Source organism: Ursus arctos, unplaced genomic scaffold, assembly GCF_023065955.2.
Source record: "Ursus arctos isolate Adak ecotype North America unplaced genomic scaffold, UrsArc2.0 scaffold_30, whole genome shotgun sequence".
Lineage (NCBI taxonomy): Eukaryota > Metazoa > Chordata > Mammalia > Carnivora > Ursidae > Ursus > Ursus arctos.
In genome coordinates this window covers 6,932,602-6,949,323 of record NW_026622986.1, presented here as the reverse complement: position 1 = coordinate 6,949,323, position 16,722 = coordinate 6,932,602, and the positions used below count along the sequence as shown (strand labels likewise).

General features: G+C 37.6%; 1 protein-coding gene across 4 annotated transcripts in view; it reads right to left on the bottom strand.

Annotated features, from left to right (window-relative positions):
* Positions 1 to 1,360: 1,360 nt before the first annotated feature.
* EPC1 (enhancer of polycomb homolog 1) overlaps positions 1,361 to 16,722 on the bottom strand; it is a 93,508-nt gene continuing 78,146 nt past the window's right edge. For 2 of the 4 annotated variants that reach the window (XM_026483477.4, XM_026483475.4), the window contains exons 7-15: positions 16,269 to 16,445; positions 16,099 to 16,188; positions 15,867 to 16,015; positions 13,941 to 14,293; positions 6,313 to 6,431; positions 6,146 to 6,232; positions 5,192 to 5,333; positions 4,494 to 4,857; positions 1,361 to 2,731 (exon numbers count right to left, since the gene is read on the bottom strand). In XM_026483477.4, coding sequence (XP_026339262.1) covers positions 2,659 to 2,731; positions 4,494 to 4,857; positions 5,192 to 5,333; positions 6,146 to 6,232; positions 6,313 to 6,431; positions 13,941 to 14,293; positions 15,867 to 16,015; positions 16,099 to 16,188; positions 16,269 to 16,445 — 1,554 coding nt within the window. In that variant the 3' untranslated portion in view covers positions 1,361 to 2,658. The remainder of the gene's footprint in view (positions 2,732 to 4,493; positions 4,858 to 5,191; positions 5,334 to 6,145; positions 6,233 to 6,312; positions 6,432 to 13,940; positions 14,294 to 15,866; positions 16,016 to 16,098; positions 16,189 to 16,268; positions 16,446 to 16,722) is intronic. The other 2 variants (XM_048219354.2, XM_026483476.4) reach the window with 1 other exon arrangement.

Genomic DNA, 16,722 nt, shown 5'->3' with positions numbered 1-16,722 from the left:
CAGTAGCTCAGGCTTAAAACTTGGGAGTCATCCTTAAATCTTCATTCTCTCATGTACCTCACATCTATCCAGTGAACAAAATTGACTGGGCTGACCTTCAAAATATGAAGAGAATCCAACTGCTTCTCACTACTGACACAGAGCAGGGACTGGACTTGGGTCCCCTCAAGCTGACCGTGAAACCCAGCAACCCTAGGCTGCCTCTACAAGGAAAACAGAAAACAAAATAAAGCAACTCTGTCTCTTGAGTAGACTATTTTGCAGGAATGTGGAGGGAGGATGCTTACTGAAAGGAGGCCGCTTACTACGAAGACAGGCAACATCAGACCAAACCAGCCTGCACCAAGACGGACCCCAGTGCTGACATTTCACCAACTTTCCTCTCATTATAATACTAAAAACCATGCCCGGGGGTAGAGATTTAACATGTTAATTAGATGCGTGACGCATGAAGCAGCATGACCTTTAGATGCACAGGTGTTATCAATCCCTGCCTCTACATGCGGAGACATCACTCTTTACCTGCCATGATCTCTCCTTGCGGAGTCAGCCTGAGGATTCTTTCCTTTGTGCCTGAGCACAAGCCCCAGTAGAGCCCTGCCTGGAACTCCCTGTTGGCCTCTTACCGATTTCTGTTGCTTAGACGGCCCACGGGCCCACTACGGTAGCCCTACCATCCCTGTCACTGTCGTCTCGCTTGGCTTTGCTTCCTCGCTGGGCTCCCCCGTTGTCAATCCTAACACCAAAGTCAGATGCACCTGTTCAGATCACATCACTTCTCTGCTTCAAACACCGTTCCCAGAGGAAAAGCCAAAGTTCTTAAAACTACCTACTAGGCCCTCCATGAGCAGACTTCCCGTTACTCCTCAACCCACCCTAGTCTCCTCTTTCCCTCTGCACAGCCACAGTGCTGTTCCTTTAGCAAGCCAGGCACACGCCCACCCCGGGATCTTTGTACTTGACCTCCCTGCCTGGCACACTCTCCCCCCAGCTTCAAATCTCTGATCAAATGTAACCACGTCTGTGAGCCCTTCCTTGCCCACCCTGCTCGGAACTGAAACCTCCACCCCACCCTAGCACAGCTTCTCCCCATTCTTGCATTTTTTCCCCTAATACTTTTCATAATACAATTTAAACCTTATTTTATTACTCAATGAGATTACAAACTCCATGAGGGCAGGGCTTTTTTTTTCACTGTTCTAGGATCTAAGCATAGTAATCATTCAATAATAATCGTTGAAAAAAATGAACTTAAAGTCCTCACTCCCATTCCCATGTCCCCCCCTTTACTGAGTGATTTTAATTAAAGTCACACAGAAGCTCTTGGGTTGGAAATAAAAGCAAAACCACTACACATTAGTTTGTCAACATGTAATGCCCTGGGTTTATTTTGTGAGAATTCGATCACAATTTTTCCAGGTGGGATTAAAAACCTTAAGGATAATGTATGCCATTGGACTGGGCATTCAGACTTCGGTACTGACAAAGCACTAGTAGTAGTCTGTTAAGTACCATTCTCTTCACAGAAGAGAGGTCAAATATTTCCAAAGGAAGGCACCCGATATTTGTGGTTCTGGCCTTGCAGCCTTCTGGAGAATCTTAAAAGGAAAAAAGCTGGCTGGCTGTTTTTAGAAACTGGAATGATGATACACGTACAGCAATTACTGCATTCTTCTCCCTTATATCCTTTTTGTAAGAACAAGTAAAGAATGAAGTCTTTTAAACAATTCGACAATAAAAAAGTACAATTTTTTTGTGCTAAAAAAAGGGCAAGACAACATAAACTCCAGTTGTAAGGACTCCATTTGCATACTTGATTTAACACTTTTTGGCGTGGAAGGAAATGGGACTACTGGGCCGTTTGCAGAGCAGCAACATAACATTAGTGCTTTAAGTACCAGAAACTACCCACAGCTCTGTGGGCAGGTGGGGATGGGAAGATTCAAGAGACTTCATTTTTAGCTTGTTACTTGTCCTAATGATAGTAGACCAGGAAGATCCCCATTTAACAGTACATTCCCCATTTTTTAAAAACTGATGCCTTTTTTTTTTTTTTTGTAAAATTCTGTATGTATGTCACCATTTTTTTCACATGATACACAGAAAACTCAGGGACCCAGAGGGGAACCAAGTTATGTTATACCATTTACAAAATACCAAGGAGTCCACAGCTACCTAACACATTTACTACAGCACAGGAACCAATGAAGGTACAGTGTACAAAAAACTGTAAACACGGCACAATAAATAGATAAAACAGCAGGTTCCGCACCATGCACATGATGTGATGACACTTCATCTCTATACAATCTCACATCTCACACTCTTTGTTGCAATTTATTTCCCTCCCACCCCCCACCCCCAAGTGCAAAGCATCACAAATGAACATTTCTGTATTCAAGTAACATATATACAAGGGTATTACAAATATGCAGTACTGTACAGATAATTGCTGTATTCTTAATTTACAGATGTTGATTTTTTCCTATTAACAATAAGAAAAGAAAAATTGAAGCATGAGAGATGAGCATTGCTGTCAAGTCCCCACAGCTGCCACAGAAACGCATGTGCTGCATTCCATCATCCCTTGCGTTCAAAATGCTACTGATGCATAGCACCTAATCGAGTCCCCAGGCTGCAGCTCCGCTCCGGAGGAAGCTACGTCACCTCCATCGCCACTGTATTGTCTGCTATGTTGTTTAATGCTGGCTTTTCTGATTCATGATTTTCCCTGTTGAAATAGAGTTCAGTTCAATTACTTATCCGCAACAAATTTAAGAAAATACAAATTTAACAAATCAAGACTATCTTCCCAATGAAAAAATGAAGTATTTTTAATAGTAGGAAGAAATGTGACTCTCTTTGGGCATAAGACACAAGTAGAGGAATATGGACCTTTACAGTTTAGTATGAGGAATACATGACCGGAAGTCAGGCTTCTGTCCACCGTAAATTCCATGGCCAACGATATGACCAACAAAACTGTAGTAGCAGCCAAGCAACCCAGCTGTTAAAAACATAAAGAATTCCCAAGTTTCACTTTCCTCTTCTTTTAAACCTTTCATGAAAATTTTGAAAAAGGAACAGATGTGACTGAGGTTCATTCACGTCAGGACTGTGTATGTGCAGTTGAGCAGGACGGCTCCTGAGCTGGTCATCAGAAGCCCAGGGTCCCTGGGATCCTAGCACCTACACTGCCGAGTGTGCTTGCAGAAATCCATCAGCTTCTCTGGATCTCCTCTCCCTCATCCTTAAAACAAAGGGACTAAAATAAGTGATATAAAAGTTTACCATACACTGCGAGTGCTCCGTGGTTACATAATTCTATAGCAATGAAAACTAGGTATTATATATTTAAGTAAGAACTGTAATTGATTGACTGGTTACGACTAGACCCCGAATGCTGATCTGAATGGAGCAGATGAGGACTATTACTGAAGCTGAGAAGCAGGCAGGGATGCAGGGGTTTGGAAACTTAAGGCTACAGTCCGTTGCTGCAAAGCCTGCTGCTCCTCCTTCCTGGGCCACTCCCAGCTGAGGAAGTCTGCCTATCAGCTTGGCATCCAAGGTGTTCCAAAGTCTGCCCTCCTCCTACCATTCCAACTTCAACTACTAACCTTCCCAAACCTCTAGACAAACTAGTTTAGTCGTTAGCCTCTGAACACATTTGTGTTTCTCCAACTCTCTCTTTCTCCTTTCTGCCCAACCAAGATCAAATCTGATCTTATTTTGTAGAACTTTCCCAGAATACCGCTGGTGTGAAAAGATTTCTCCTTATTTTGGAAATTATAGCTATAATCTACACAATTAATTTGACAAGGATATGATGCTTTGTAATACAGGAATGATTTTCACCTATTATTCAGTTAACATTACTTAATTTTTATACTTTTATGCTTGTCTTCTAACTAAACTGAAAACCCCTTGTCTTTCTCTTTTTGTTCCCCCCATAGTACTTTGTAAATAGCAGGATTCTAATTGCCATTAATAGTTAAAACAGGAGAGCCTGAGCCAACATTCTAAACCATCTACTGAAACCCAACAAGACAAATTAGGATAAAAAATACTTGAGTAAAAGTTGACCTGGCATTAATAATGTAAGCCTTTACATTATTAAGAGCAGCTTAGCATAAGCCAGGGGTGGGTTATATCAATTGTTTACATGAGAAGCTATGGAAGAAAACAAAAGAAACATTCTAAAGAGAACTCCCTCCACCCAAAGGTGGAAAATGAGAGCACTGTAAGCTATTATTATACTAAGAAAGTGACGTTCAAAGCACATATGTGATATTCAGTATATCATTTAATTCAAATTCTCAATACTGAATTATAACATTTATCTGTTTAGTTCTTGAATAAATAAGGAATTCTCATCTAGCCATTTTTAATGTATATAAGGAAAAGAACAGAAAACACAAATGATTAGTACTGCCACAAGATATAAGTTAGAGCTCATATTTTTCAAACATGTCACGCTTCAAATAACTACTGACCTTGGAACTGAATCTACAGAGGATGAAGATGGAACCTTGGAGACTTGACAGTTTGCTGCGGCAGCCAGCTTTAAGGCAGACGATGGAACAGCACTTAAAGTCCTAGGTATATGTCGTGCATTTATGGGGGCAATAGAGTTTACAGTGGCAACTGATGAAGGGACAGTTAATCGAATGTTGTTCCCAATCAGAACCTGAGTTGTTGCAGAATTGGCAGCAGTTACTTGATGACTCAGTGCACTGTGGGAACTTGAAGTCTGTGTCACGTTTGAAGGCTGTAACAAAGTCGAACCTGCCGCTGATGGACTCGTGTGTACAAGTGCTGTTGGTGTAGTACTACTGAGGTGTAAGCCCTTGTATACTCCTAGAGAAAAAGAAAGAAGCATCAAAACAACGCACAACTTGGCTGTTCATTATAGATATATGTTACAAACATCAGAACAACTTAGATGTCTTTATCCTTTCCTTTTTAAAAGATTTATTTATTTATTTGAGAGAGAGAGAGAGTGTGTGCGAGCATGCATGTGGGGGTTGGAGGGGAGAGGGAGAGACAGAATCTCAAGGGCGCTCCGTGCTCAGCATGGAGCCCAACATGGGGCTCAATCCCAGGACCCTGAATCATGACCTCAGCTGAAATCAAGAGTCGGACGCTCCACCGGCTGAGCCACCCAGGTGCCCCTAAATGTCTTTATCTTTACCTGAGGCTGGAAGGACGCCATTCACCCCAATTCCAAGCACCACATCATCCTTCATCTTGAATCCCATCAGTTGTTCTGATGTCACCAAAGCAGAAGCAGCAAATTGAGCACTAGCAGAATCCAAAGTCTTGGAAACAAAACCCTAAAGTTACAAAACGAATCTAATCAGCATCGCTTGGTCTCGAATTATCATTAAAGCTACACAGGTATACCACAATCAGCCTGAGTCTACGCCAGAGCGGCAAGCCACTGAGATATCTTCATCTCGTTTGACAGTCATAAGTTTGAAAAATGCTCAAGCGATCTAAGAACGCAGGGACCATGAAGTTTGATCTTCATACGTGATAATATGTAATATGGACACGTTAATTACGAAAAGAAACCTGTAATGTGGAGACAGTAAACCTCCGACAGAGTGTCAGACAAGAAATATGCTAGTAAAAAAACATTTCAGTGATCTGCAAATACATATAATGAAAAATAAGTATTTAAGTTTCTGTCACCTAACTTACACATATATACACATATAAAAAAAGGCCCCTTTGGGACAGTAAGATAACTATCCCTTTAGAACAGAGGTAACAAAATATCATATCATAACCTGGCCTAGAAATTGAGGCTCCTTGAGTTTTTTTAAATGAATGTTTCCTCTAAGATGCTGAGATTCAAATGTCAGCCTTTAAGCCTTACAAGTATTTAAACGGCAAACATTCATCATGCTTAAGGTTTAAAAGCGGTTTTTTTAAATAGTAAAAGAGGTTTAGTATAACCTTAAATAAATTTTAATAATTATTAAAATACCCAAGATAATGAGCTGGGTGAGATTATACTTTAAAGAGGTAAATTCACAGACTATAGGACAGACTTGGAAGACAGTGTCTTGATCTCATTTAACTATGCTTTTTAGTTTTACTTTTTAAAATAGGGAGCAGAGGCAACAGCTTCCATACTCACCTGTAATGCTCTTTCTAAACCCTGTATAGAATGGCTATGATGTAGGTTCAGGCGAAAGCCACTTTTCTGCTGGTTAGATGCAAGGTTCTATGACAACAGTTGGTAATTAGAGATGAACTCTGGTGGGAAACAATGAGGGATAATCATAAGACAGACAAATCCCTCACCTGTGCAGTGGTGGTGGAGGAATTACTATTTGCTTGCTGTTGCTGAATTTGTGCAAGCTGCTGTTTCTGCATTAGTGCCAGTTGCTGTTGATGTTGCTGGTATTGTTCGGCTGTAAATGCTGAACATAGAACAAGGAAACACTTTATTAAGATGCACAGACAGCACCCACATCTTACAGTACCAAGACAAGTTTTAGCAGTAAACGGAATCTTGTGCAAAATTAAAGCATCTGACAAAGGCTCACGATGCTGCTAAAGATCACTTCCGTAGGCAAAGTTCTGCATTTTTACAACCACGTTTAACAGGAGTGGCTTCGGTTTAAATCAACACGAAATTATAAACTTCCCGCGTTATAACAACATAGGAAAGAGAACTCACTTCTCAAGTTTCAGAACCATTATTTTTGTAAGCTGTGACACTTGTGCTAGACAGTGTAAAAAGGTAATCCAGCTTTTTAAATCCACATTTTTGGAATTCAACTTTGCACTGAGCTTGAGAAGAAGTCTGATAATTACCATTCGGTTTCTCGTTTACTTATATTACTGTCCCAATGCATTCAGATGATCCCTAACGGTTCTGTGTATCAATACTAATTGTTTGACATTTTTTCTAATTTAAGCCATTACAAACATTCCCTCTATATGGACTATAAGGTTGTTGGTTTATTACCTTTATTTTTTTTTAAAGAACTCATCCTTTAACAGGAAGAAAAGAGGCTCCAAATGTTAAGGTTAATTAATTTTCCCCACCCAATTAACCCACCTGGAAAAAATCCAGTCAATAAGAACGGAGTTGTTTATGTTGATTTACTGTACAGAATGATGTCTGAGGAAAGACACTGTGTTATGCTACTTATGTTTGTCTATGGAGAGCTCAGTTCTAAAAAAAACAAACAAAAAAATGTTCATTTATTACCCCCCAAAAAAGTGTGTGCAGTTTTTAAAAAGGAAACCTTTTTCTTTTCTTTTTCTTATTTTTGCCAATTAAAAAAAGGAAAAAAAAAAAGGGCACATACAATCACAACATCTGACGTTAAAGGCTTCTTTAAGAAACCCGTGGTGTGTGGGTAAGAATTATTTCAAAACACAAAAAAGTTTATCATGCATCCCTGAATACCAGGGAATCTATAAGTCATGCAATGCAAATTTCCTCAATCTAAAGTTTAATGTTTTCAAAACACTGTCACCTAACTTGTTTTTAACTGCATTTTAATAATTTAGTTGAAGAGATTAGCACTTCATCAAGTTTTCTAATTTTCACTCGTAACGCAAAGAATCTTTATCTTCCAGGATACAGCTTTCCTTAGTACCACTACAAAATGTTTAGGTAGAAATTCTACCATATTTTGAATGGATCAGAAAATTCTGAAATAATATTTAGGAAAACCCCAGAAATTAAGTGTCTACACAGGCTTTACACTTGAACTAAGTTCTTGGTCTACAAGAGCTAAAACATAATTTCTTGTTGTAAAAACTTTAATTGATATCTGTCCTTTGAGGCGTTTCTTTTCCTACTACGCTGTACTTTTCAGATCTGAATACTACAGGGAAGAGACTTTTATTGACAACAGGATAACTTCTAAATATTGCCATAAAGTAACTTTGTGTCAAAATGGCCATTTCCATATGATAGAAATGTGTTGAATCAAAACTTCAAGATCACAAAAATTAATGCTGCCCTGAAAGATTGTTTATAATTTAATTAATGTAACATTTATCTATGTTTTGAAAAATCCATAAAAAGCAACTTTTTAAACCTAAAGATCCTTAATTTATTAAATAGTTTTGCTAGTATCTAGTTTTTGAGATTTACACTTTAACTTCTGAAGTTTGAGTGAGTTGCCTAAAAGTCTTGAATTTCCTAGCAGGGAATACTCAGTAAATTTTTTTTAAAAAAAGGATCATTTATTTCTATAAGGTCAGGTTATTACATATCTACGAAAACAATAATTTAGCATTCCCTGGAGACCTAATACAAAAAACTCCATTTTTATGAATGAAAATATTATTATAGAACTTTGCTTGTGTTTGTGTATGCTTTAATAAAAAATTAAGCAATAATAAATTAGAAATTGACTTGGAAAAAAGTTCCAAACATTTTCTCCTTAAGTCAACATTTTAATCCTTGGTCTCTGAGGGTCTTGTGAATTTCACTTTTAAACAACTGTTAACTTCTTCCTAATACAAGATTTAGAAATGAAAATGCAACTAATACTCATCATGATTTTAGATCACTACTGTCAATCTATTGCTTAGAAATATTTCTACACTTTTGGAGTCTAGTTAATGAAATTATCCGCAGACATTTTTCATACTTGATCTAGAAGAAATGCATATGCCAAGCAACATATAAGCTGAAAATGATGGTAATAAAAACCATGGGTGTAGGGGCCAGGAGATCTTGATTTTTTTTTTTTTTTTTCTTTTTAGCTCTCAGCTCTACCATAACTAGTCGAGTATATCTGGGCAAGTACCTGAACCTTTTGGGGCTCAGTTATGTTTATCCAACATACTTAGATTAAGTTAGGTGATGCAAGGATTTTATATTTTCAGCCAAGTGATGCAAGGATTTTATATTTTTTTTCTGAGAAATACATTTCCAATCCAAAAGGCTGTATGAATAAGCAGGAAAGCCTGGACAAAGGTAAGGTGTAAATTTGGACAAATACGATCTGAACTGGTTTTACGCTGTCATACAGAAAACCGAGAGGATTTCAGACGGCATTATAATTAAAGGCTAATCAACTGCTAAGCGGAAATGAATAAAAATGACCGTATTTCCCTAGTCTCTATCAAGGTAGAAAGTGTTACGGTTCTAGGTCTACCTCCAGACCGGGTTTGGTGGTCAAGTTTGCAATTAACATAAAGATGGACAGGATGGTTTCATGGACAGATGACCAAACCTAGAATAAGAAGCATTTCACAGAACCCCAAATTTTTAGATCAGGAGGCATCCTTGGTGATTTCCTCCTACAACTTCACACTAAAGATGAAGAAACTTTCATCTGAGGTCACAAAGATAGTTAGTAGTGGAAGGGGAAAAACCCACCCCCAAACCATTGAAATTTTAAATATAAAAAGAAATAGACAAAAGTTTGTTTTAGATTTAATATTATTTACAAGAAATAATTAAACTTTCAATGTACCCAACAGTACGAATCAAGTGCTTTAAAAAAAAAAAAACCACCCTCATATATACAGCTCCTGACAGGAGTCTAGGTTTGGGAGAAGTCATGTGAGGGCCATGACTAAAAACTTATTCATGCTTCTAAGGGCAAAAGAGGAACCTACAAATTTCAATTTAAGGAGGCAGCTTTTGTTCATATAGGGACAAGCTTTTATTTTTTATTTTTGTTTATTTTTATTTTTATTTATGTGACAGAGACAGCCAGCGAGAGAGGGAACAGAGCAGGGGAGAGGGAGAGGAAGAAGCAGGCTCCCAGCCGAGGAGCCCGATGTGGGACTCGATCCCGGAACGCCGGGATCACGCCCTGAGCCGAAGGCAGATGCTTAACGACTGCGCTACCCAGGCGCCCCAGGGGACAAGCTTTTAAACAAGATTCCCAACTCTAGAATAACCTGATCGAGAAAACCTGATCCCCTCCCTAAAGTGTCTAGACTAAGGTCAGAAACTACTGTGGTTTTGGTAGTTGCTAACAGCTCTCTGGAGCAGAAATTTAGATGAAATAATCTAACATGTTACCAGTCCACTTGGACAGGAAACTACTGTACGGCTCCCCAACACCTGGAATAGTTCAGGCGGGTGCCCTCTAAGTCACATTCCTGCAGCCAGAGCAGACCAAAGGAAATGGTCAAAGAAGTGGGAGTAGGTGAGGGTGACAGGAACTTAGAAACAAATTAACAATTTGAAAATCCAGTTTGAGAAGATAGATTTAAGTTTGCCAAGATGTACATCGTTATGTTAGTTAAAAAAAAACCCAAAACCCAAAACCAAAAAACCCAAACACCTATTTTAAAAGATAACCCTTGATTAGAAATTTGAGCACTACACAGGCAGAAAATTATTTTAATACAGGAAAAGGTAACGTTAGAGAAATAAATATAAAATAAAATGACTTCAGAGAGTATTAAAGTATGATCCCCTAACCTAAGCTTGAATGAGTTTTGAGGTTCATAAGCACTTATCAGCCACCCAGAAATCCAACCTGAAGAGAAAAATATGGTGTATTTCCTTAGATGGCCGAACATGAACGAACCTGAATTCATCTGGCCGTGAATTACTTGAACATGAGATTATTTGTGGTCCAATCTCCACTTATTGTGGATAATCCTGCAGTTCAGCACACAACTACAGGACCATTAATTTTACAACCACGGGTGCTACCTCACACCCTGCTAAGGATGTGATTTTGAATCGTGAAACACACTTGGAAAAGGATTAAGGTTCTACAGATATATAAAAGCTAACCATGAAAATATTCAATGCTCGAATCTAGAGTTCCTTTGAAAACTATATGTTACAAATTTTATGAAGGAAAACGTACTAATTTAAGTAAGCTACAGATCTGGAAACTTAGAACATATCATTCCAGCTACATATATCCTATTAATTTATGAAACTAAACCGCAGATATGTGAGCTTAGGAAAATTACTTAGAATGCTGAGGCAATTTCAGTGGGAACTGGGAATTCAAATCCTGAAAATCACATATAATGGTGATTTAAAATTCACTTTTCTATTTACAGTCTTTCTGAATTATAGAGTTCTTTCTAATTATGAAAAAGGTATTAATTCTAACATATCATATCCCCCAAACTCAAACAGATGCAAATGAATAGTCACTGAACAAACACTAAATTTTCAAAGGTGCTTTTATAGATTTAAAAAAAAACCCAGTAGACTGTATTTGGAAACTGTCCAAATCACATATTAACTCAAGATTATTAAAAATACAGAATTTATTCATATGTACTAAAATCTAGACCTAGAAATTCTAAATACACATATATTTAAGTCTTCCCAAGTTCCTCAATGTTGTGTCATTCTGCTGTGTGTTATCAGGAGGACCAAGCACTCGAGCACATGACTAACCAGGTTGCCCATCTGGCCACACAACTATGCAAAATGGCCAAGACTGGGAAGCAAGCAAAAAAATTCTGAGCACCAGAAGCTACAAAAGTTGGTGTGTTAAAAAGCTCATGCCCTTTACTAAAAAGAATGGGCTCCTGAGATCCTGATTTAGGATTTCCTATTTGAAAATGAGAATAAATAGGCTCTTATAGGTGATATTTAGAAAAAGGAAAATCAGTCCGGAGGGCATCACTATGCCACAGCATATGTATAAATATTAATATTTAAAATAACGACAGAGTAATAAAAAATGACTAAATCTGAGTATTTGGCTTAAGCAGCAGACAAGTAAGTATGTATCAACTGACTCATATCTCATATAGTGGTTAAGTTCTAAAGTCAGTATAGTAAAAACTGAGCCTTGAAAATTCCCTTAGTCTCCCATGATGGATGTTATCGCATTCAATAAGCACAGAAAAAGACAGTTTTTCCTCCGGCATCAGACTAGATCAGGTTCTGTGGCTGAGTACCAGATGACACAGTTAGGCTTGTATTTGGGGGCCATGGTATACGGAAAAATTTATCTTTATTTTTTTTTTAAAGATTTTATTTATTTATTCGACAGAGACAGAGACAGCCAGCGAGAGAGGGAACACAAGCAGGGGGAGTGGGAGAGGAAGAAGCAGGCTCCCAGCAGAGGAGCCTGATGTGGGGCTCGATCCCATAACGCCGGGATCACGCCCTGAGCCGAAGGCAGACGCTTAACCGCTGTGCCACCCAGGCGCCCCGGAAAAATTTATCTTTAAAATTACAATTACACTGATGGAGGTGAGATGCTTAACCCCTAAATGAAGTGAAGAATAAAGCATTACCCAATAGCAATCTGTAGGCATCTGTTTTCTAAGTACACAAAAGATCTAGTAAAAATTAAGGGAAAACTGAAAACAATTACGTGCAACAAAAAATTGATAAACCCATTCTTTAAAGATTGTATCACATTATATGGGGAGGACATGATTAAAAAGAAAATTACAGTTACTAAAAATTGCTTTTCAGCTAAACTTTCGCTAATACTACTGGTTCAATGTTCACTTTTTAATATTCTTTGGCAAACACAAATCAAGTAAGTTTCATAATATCAATGCTTACTTATGTAGTAAGTATAGTGGTTATTTACATAAAAAAGATTTATATTTACATAAAAAAGATTATTAAAAGATCCTTAGGATAGTTTATACAATTCAACTTCTCTCTCTCTCTCTTTTTTTTTATTTTAAGATTTTACTTTTTTAAGTTATCTCTACACCCAGCATGGGGTTCAAACTCACAACCCAGAGATCAGGAGTCGTGCTCCACCGACTGAGTTGCCAGGCACCCCTCAAGTTCTCTACTTTAAGGGGTGAGAAGATAGGGATTGATGAAACATGCCAAGAAGTCTCAAGGAATTTATACAGCTTAAATATATACCAGGGAAAACATAGGAACAAGTTCACACTTTTAAAATCTCTACACTCGCACACTACATAAGTCCTCCTTCATATTGAAAAATTCTTTATTTTGATTTTTAATACTGTAATAGCTGAGAGAAAGAAACGGACTCTCCATAGTATATACTCTGAAATTAACAGGACTGTACTAATCCGTTAGGACTCAGAATAATTTAGATTATCTTCTAGCTGATTTCTGAAATGTGATTATTTTTCTTATGAGCTCAAGACTTCCATATCATAGAAGTACTTGTTTTCCAGACACAAAGTAAATTAGTTCATGGAACCTTTTCTGGAGATCTTTAAGAATAAGCAGCACATTTTCATATTTATTAGAAGGTTTAACTGTAGCCTTACCAGGTAACTAGGGCAACACAATAAATATCTTCACAGTCCCTTCAAAATCTGTATTTAAATTACCTTTACAAAAATCTGTGGCAACATAATTTGAACACTGAATTTCTATAATCTTCATGCCTCAAATAACACAGATTTGTGCTTTAAAATAGAAAGCTAAAATTTTAGGAATATTTAAAGACAGCATTTATTTTAGACACATTTCACCATGTAGCCATAATGCTAAAGTAGATGTTATCTGGAAATGTTTCCAAAATTATAATAATCCAATAAAATTAAAATAATCCTTTAAGTATTATTCCCTGAAAAATTAGTTTCTCTCTTATAAATTTTTCTGCATTACTGTCAGTAGATAAGGCTTTTGCATATCTACTGACTTGCGGGTCTACTTGTAAACAGTTTAAATAAAAGACTAGAGAAGTGTCCACGCATAAAATAGTAACGATTAATGGCAAATTTCTTTTCATATTCTTTGAAAATATAAGTGCTGAATTGTGAATTGTGGGTTCACAGAGTGTATCCAGGAAACAATTATCATACATTAAGTAGTAATTAATCACCTTTGCATGTGGGTGTGTTTAAGTGAAAACACATGTACAAACAGAATTCAAATACATACTTAACCTAGGTCCCTTTTTTCTCATTATTTTGAGAGAAAAGGACTTTTAGCCTTGAATATAATAAACACATATTCAGAAAATGGATGAACCGGACATTTCTATAGAAATGTACTTCATAACAAATAAACATACCAAAATGCGCTGAACCACTGCTACTTTTACTTTGCGTAGAGGTACTGCTTGTCTGGGTCCCGGGTTGTGCTGTTCCTGCTCGATTTATACTCCTATATAATTTTCTACAGGAGAGTTCATCATTGTCACTGTCATGTAGGGATGGTGTCCGAGGCCTAAAATGCCGCCATCTACATGATTTGATATTGACTAGTATCTGACTGAGGTCTTTAGAGAAAGATTTGTCCGAGGTATTTGTTTCTGAGGTATTGGCAAACTGATTGACTGGAGAATGTTGTGGAGAGGAAAGCATTTCCAAATCCAGATGGCGGAACATACTGTCATAGTCTGAGTGAGCTCTGTCCAGTAAGACCCTATTAAAAATAAGGCAGGGAACATATATGTAAAATAGTTATTCAAAAATTATATAAAAAAGACCCTCCCAATTTCCCCAAAGCCATCTCATACTAAATATTTAAAAGCTCTTAATTTGATTATTTCAGTATTTGGCCTTATAAGCTAAATTCTCAAATTTTTTTTGTAAATTCTCAATTTCTGATAAAAGTTCTTTTACTTTATAATGATCTGATTAAAGAAGAGAGTAATCCACCTTAAAGAATAAGGTACACTATTCATTATACATCAGCAAGCGCCTTCTAACAGTTCAGTGAGTTGGTCTACCAGTAGAAGTTACTGATAAAACATGAGACTATTTTTCTTTCCAAACTGCTTTTCAACCAAAGACTTCTATTTCCATTACGAAGCACCAAAACACTTTATAAAATATGTGTTCTCTATTAAGCAAAAACTTCATTCTTTTCTTTTTCTTATCTTTTTTTTTTCAGGGGTGGGGGAGGTAAGAGAAAAGCAGTAAAAGGTATGCGATCTTTGGAATAGTTCATACCATTAAAATTTCTTATTGACAAAATATTTGAGATCCACTACTCTAGAGGATATATTTTTACGTTGTTTATAAAAACTTTATAAATGATTCCATCTTAAAATATTAACACTGACTAATGCTAGTATAGGATAAAATATAACCAACACACAGAGTTTTCACTACTATTGATATCAACATAATGATGGGGGGAAAGCACTAAATAAAATATATTTCAGTGCCCAGACAATTCTAAACTAATGTTTAAGTGATTAAAAACTGCATGATTTGAAAAATGAAAGAAGCATGTATAAGCCATAATTCACTAAAAATTACATCCTTAGGTTTCTTCCTGAAAGCACCTTGATATTATGTTGTGTCTTTTTTTTTTTTCACTTACATGGGAATATCTTTCTTTTTCTTCACTTTTATGTGTTCTGTAATTCCCTCCTGCCTCCCACACAAATTCTCACATAAAGGCATCTAGAGTGTACAGGGGGTTCTATCATGTTTAAACAAAAGAAGAGTAAATAGATGCTGAAAAACTGGGATGTCAAGGTCAGGTCATGCATGGATCCTGGAGCCTTTTTTTTTTTTTTTTTTTAAGATTTTATTTATTTGAGAGAGAGAGAGAGAATGCGCGTGCCTGTGAGGGGGTGCAAAGTGAGAGGGAGAGGCAGAGTACCTCAAGCAGACTCCATACTGAGCCCTGAGTGAGGAGTCCGATGTAGGGTTCAATCTCACGACGCAGACATTATGACCTGAGCTCAACCAACTGGGCTACCCAGGCGCCCCTCCTGGAGCGTATTCACTGAGGAGTTAAACAACTTAGTGTACTAGTTACATGACATTTCTTTGCTTATTCAATCCTTTCTCCTAACATCTCCCAGAACTTCTGAAACAACTTTTTGCAGTTTAAGTATTTTAGTCAAAAATCAGTTAAGAACAGAAAATGGGAACAAATGAGCTATTTATTTAGAAGGATTCCCTCTCTTTAAGCTCTATGTTTGATTACCCTACTGTCTATGTCCCTACTATCCCTATGCTAGGAATACAGAAGTACTTACCTTCCACCGCGCCCAACCCGTCTTCGTGCAAATCCAATACACCTTTGGGGTACGGTGAGGGTAGTTAAGCAGTATCTATATCGTACATCCCCTAATCCTCCATCTTTAGGACTAGTCCAAGGCCAGTTGCCAGTTTGGTCTAAGTGAGGCTGAAAAAAAAAAAAAAATCCAAATTATTTTATTTTCTCAGTTAAAGGTGAACAGTTATTTAAAAAAAGAACCTGAAACTTACAGCATAGTACTGACAGCCTGCTTTCCTACGGAAAGCAAAAGGACCATCAGGATCATTTTCTTCTTCAGCTTCCGAAGAGCCAGACAAAACCTTTAAAATAAATGAAGTGAGTCAAAACATGTGACTTCCTCCATTTCTCCTCCTCCTGATAGAGCAATTTGTATCTTTACCTGGGAGAGAGGTTCTTCATCTGAGCTGGGAAAGTCATACTGATTTAAATCTTTAGCATTAAAGACTGGCAGTGCAGCAGGACTCGTCTGTTGAGGAGTAGCAGCAGCAGACGATGGTAAGACTTTGGGCTTCTTTTCGTATTTACGTTTAGGTCGGATAAGATCGGCTTTATCTTGCTGCAATAAAGTCATATATTAATCAGACATTAGAAACCCTGTTCGACAAACCTGCAGTTTGGGGTAAGTTTTTTTTTTTTTTAAAGATTTTATTTATTTATTTATTCGACAGAGATAGAGACAGCCAGCGAGAGAGGGAACACAAGCAGGGGGAGTGGGAGAGGAAGAAGCAGGCTCCCAGCGTAGGAGCCTGATGTGGGGCTCGATCCCAGAACGCCGGGATCACGCCCTGAGCCGAAGGCAGATGCTTAACCGCTGTGCCATCCAGGCGCCCCTG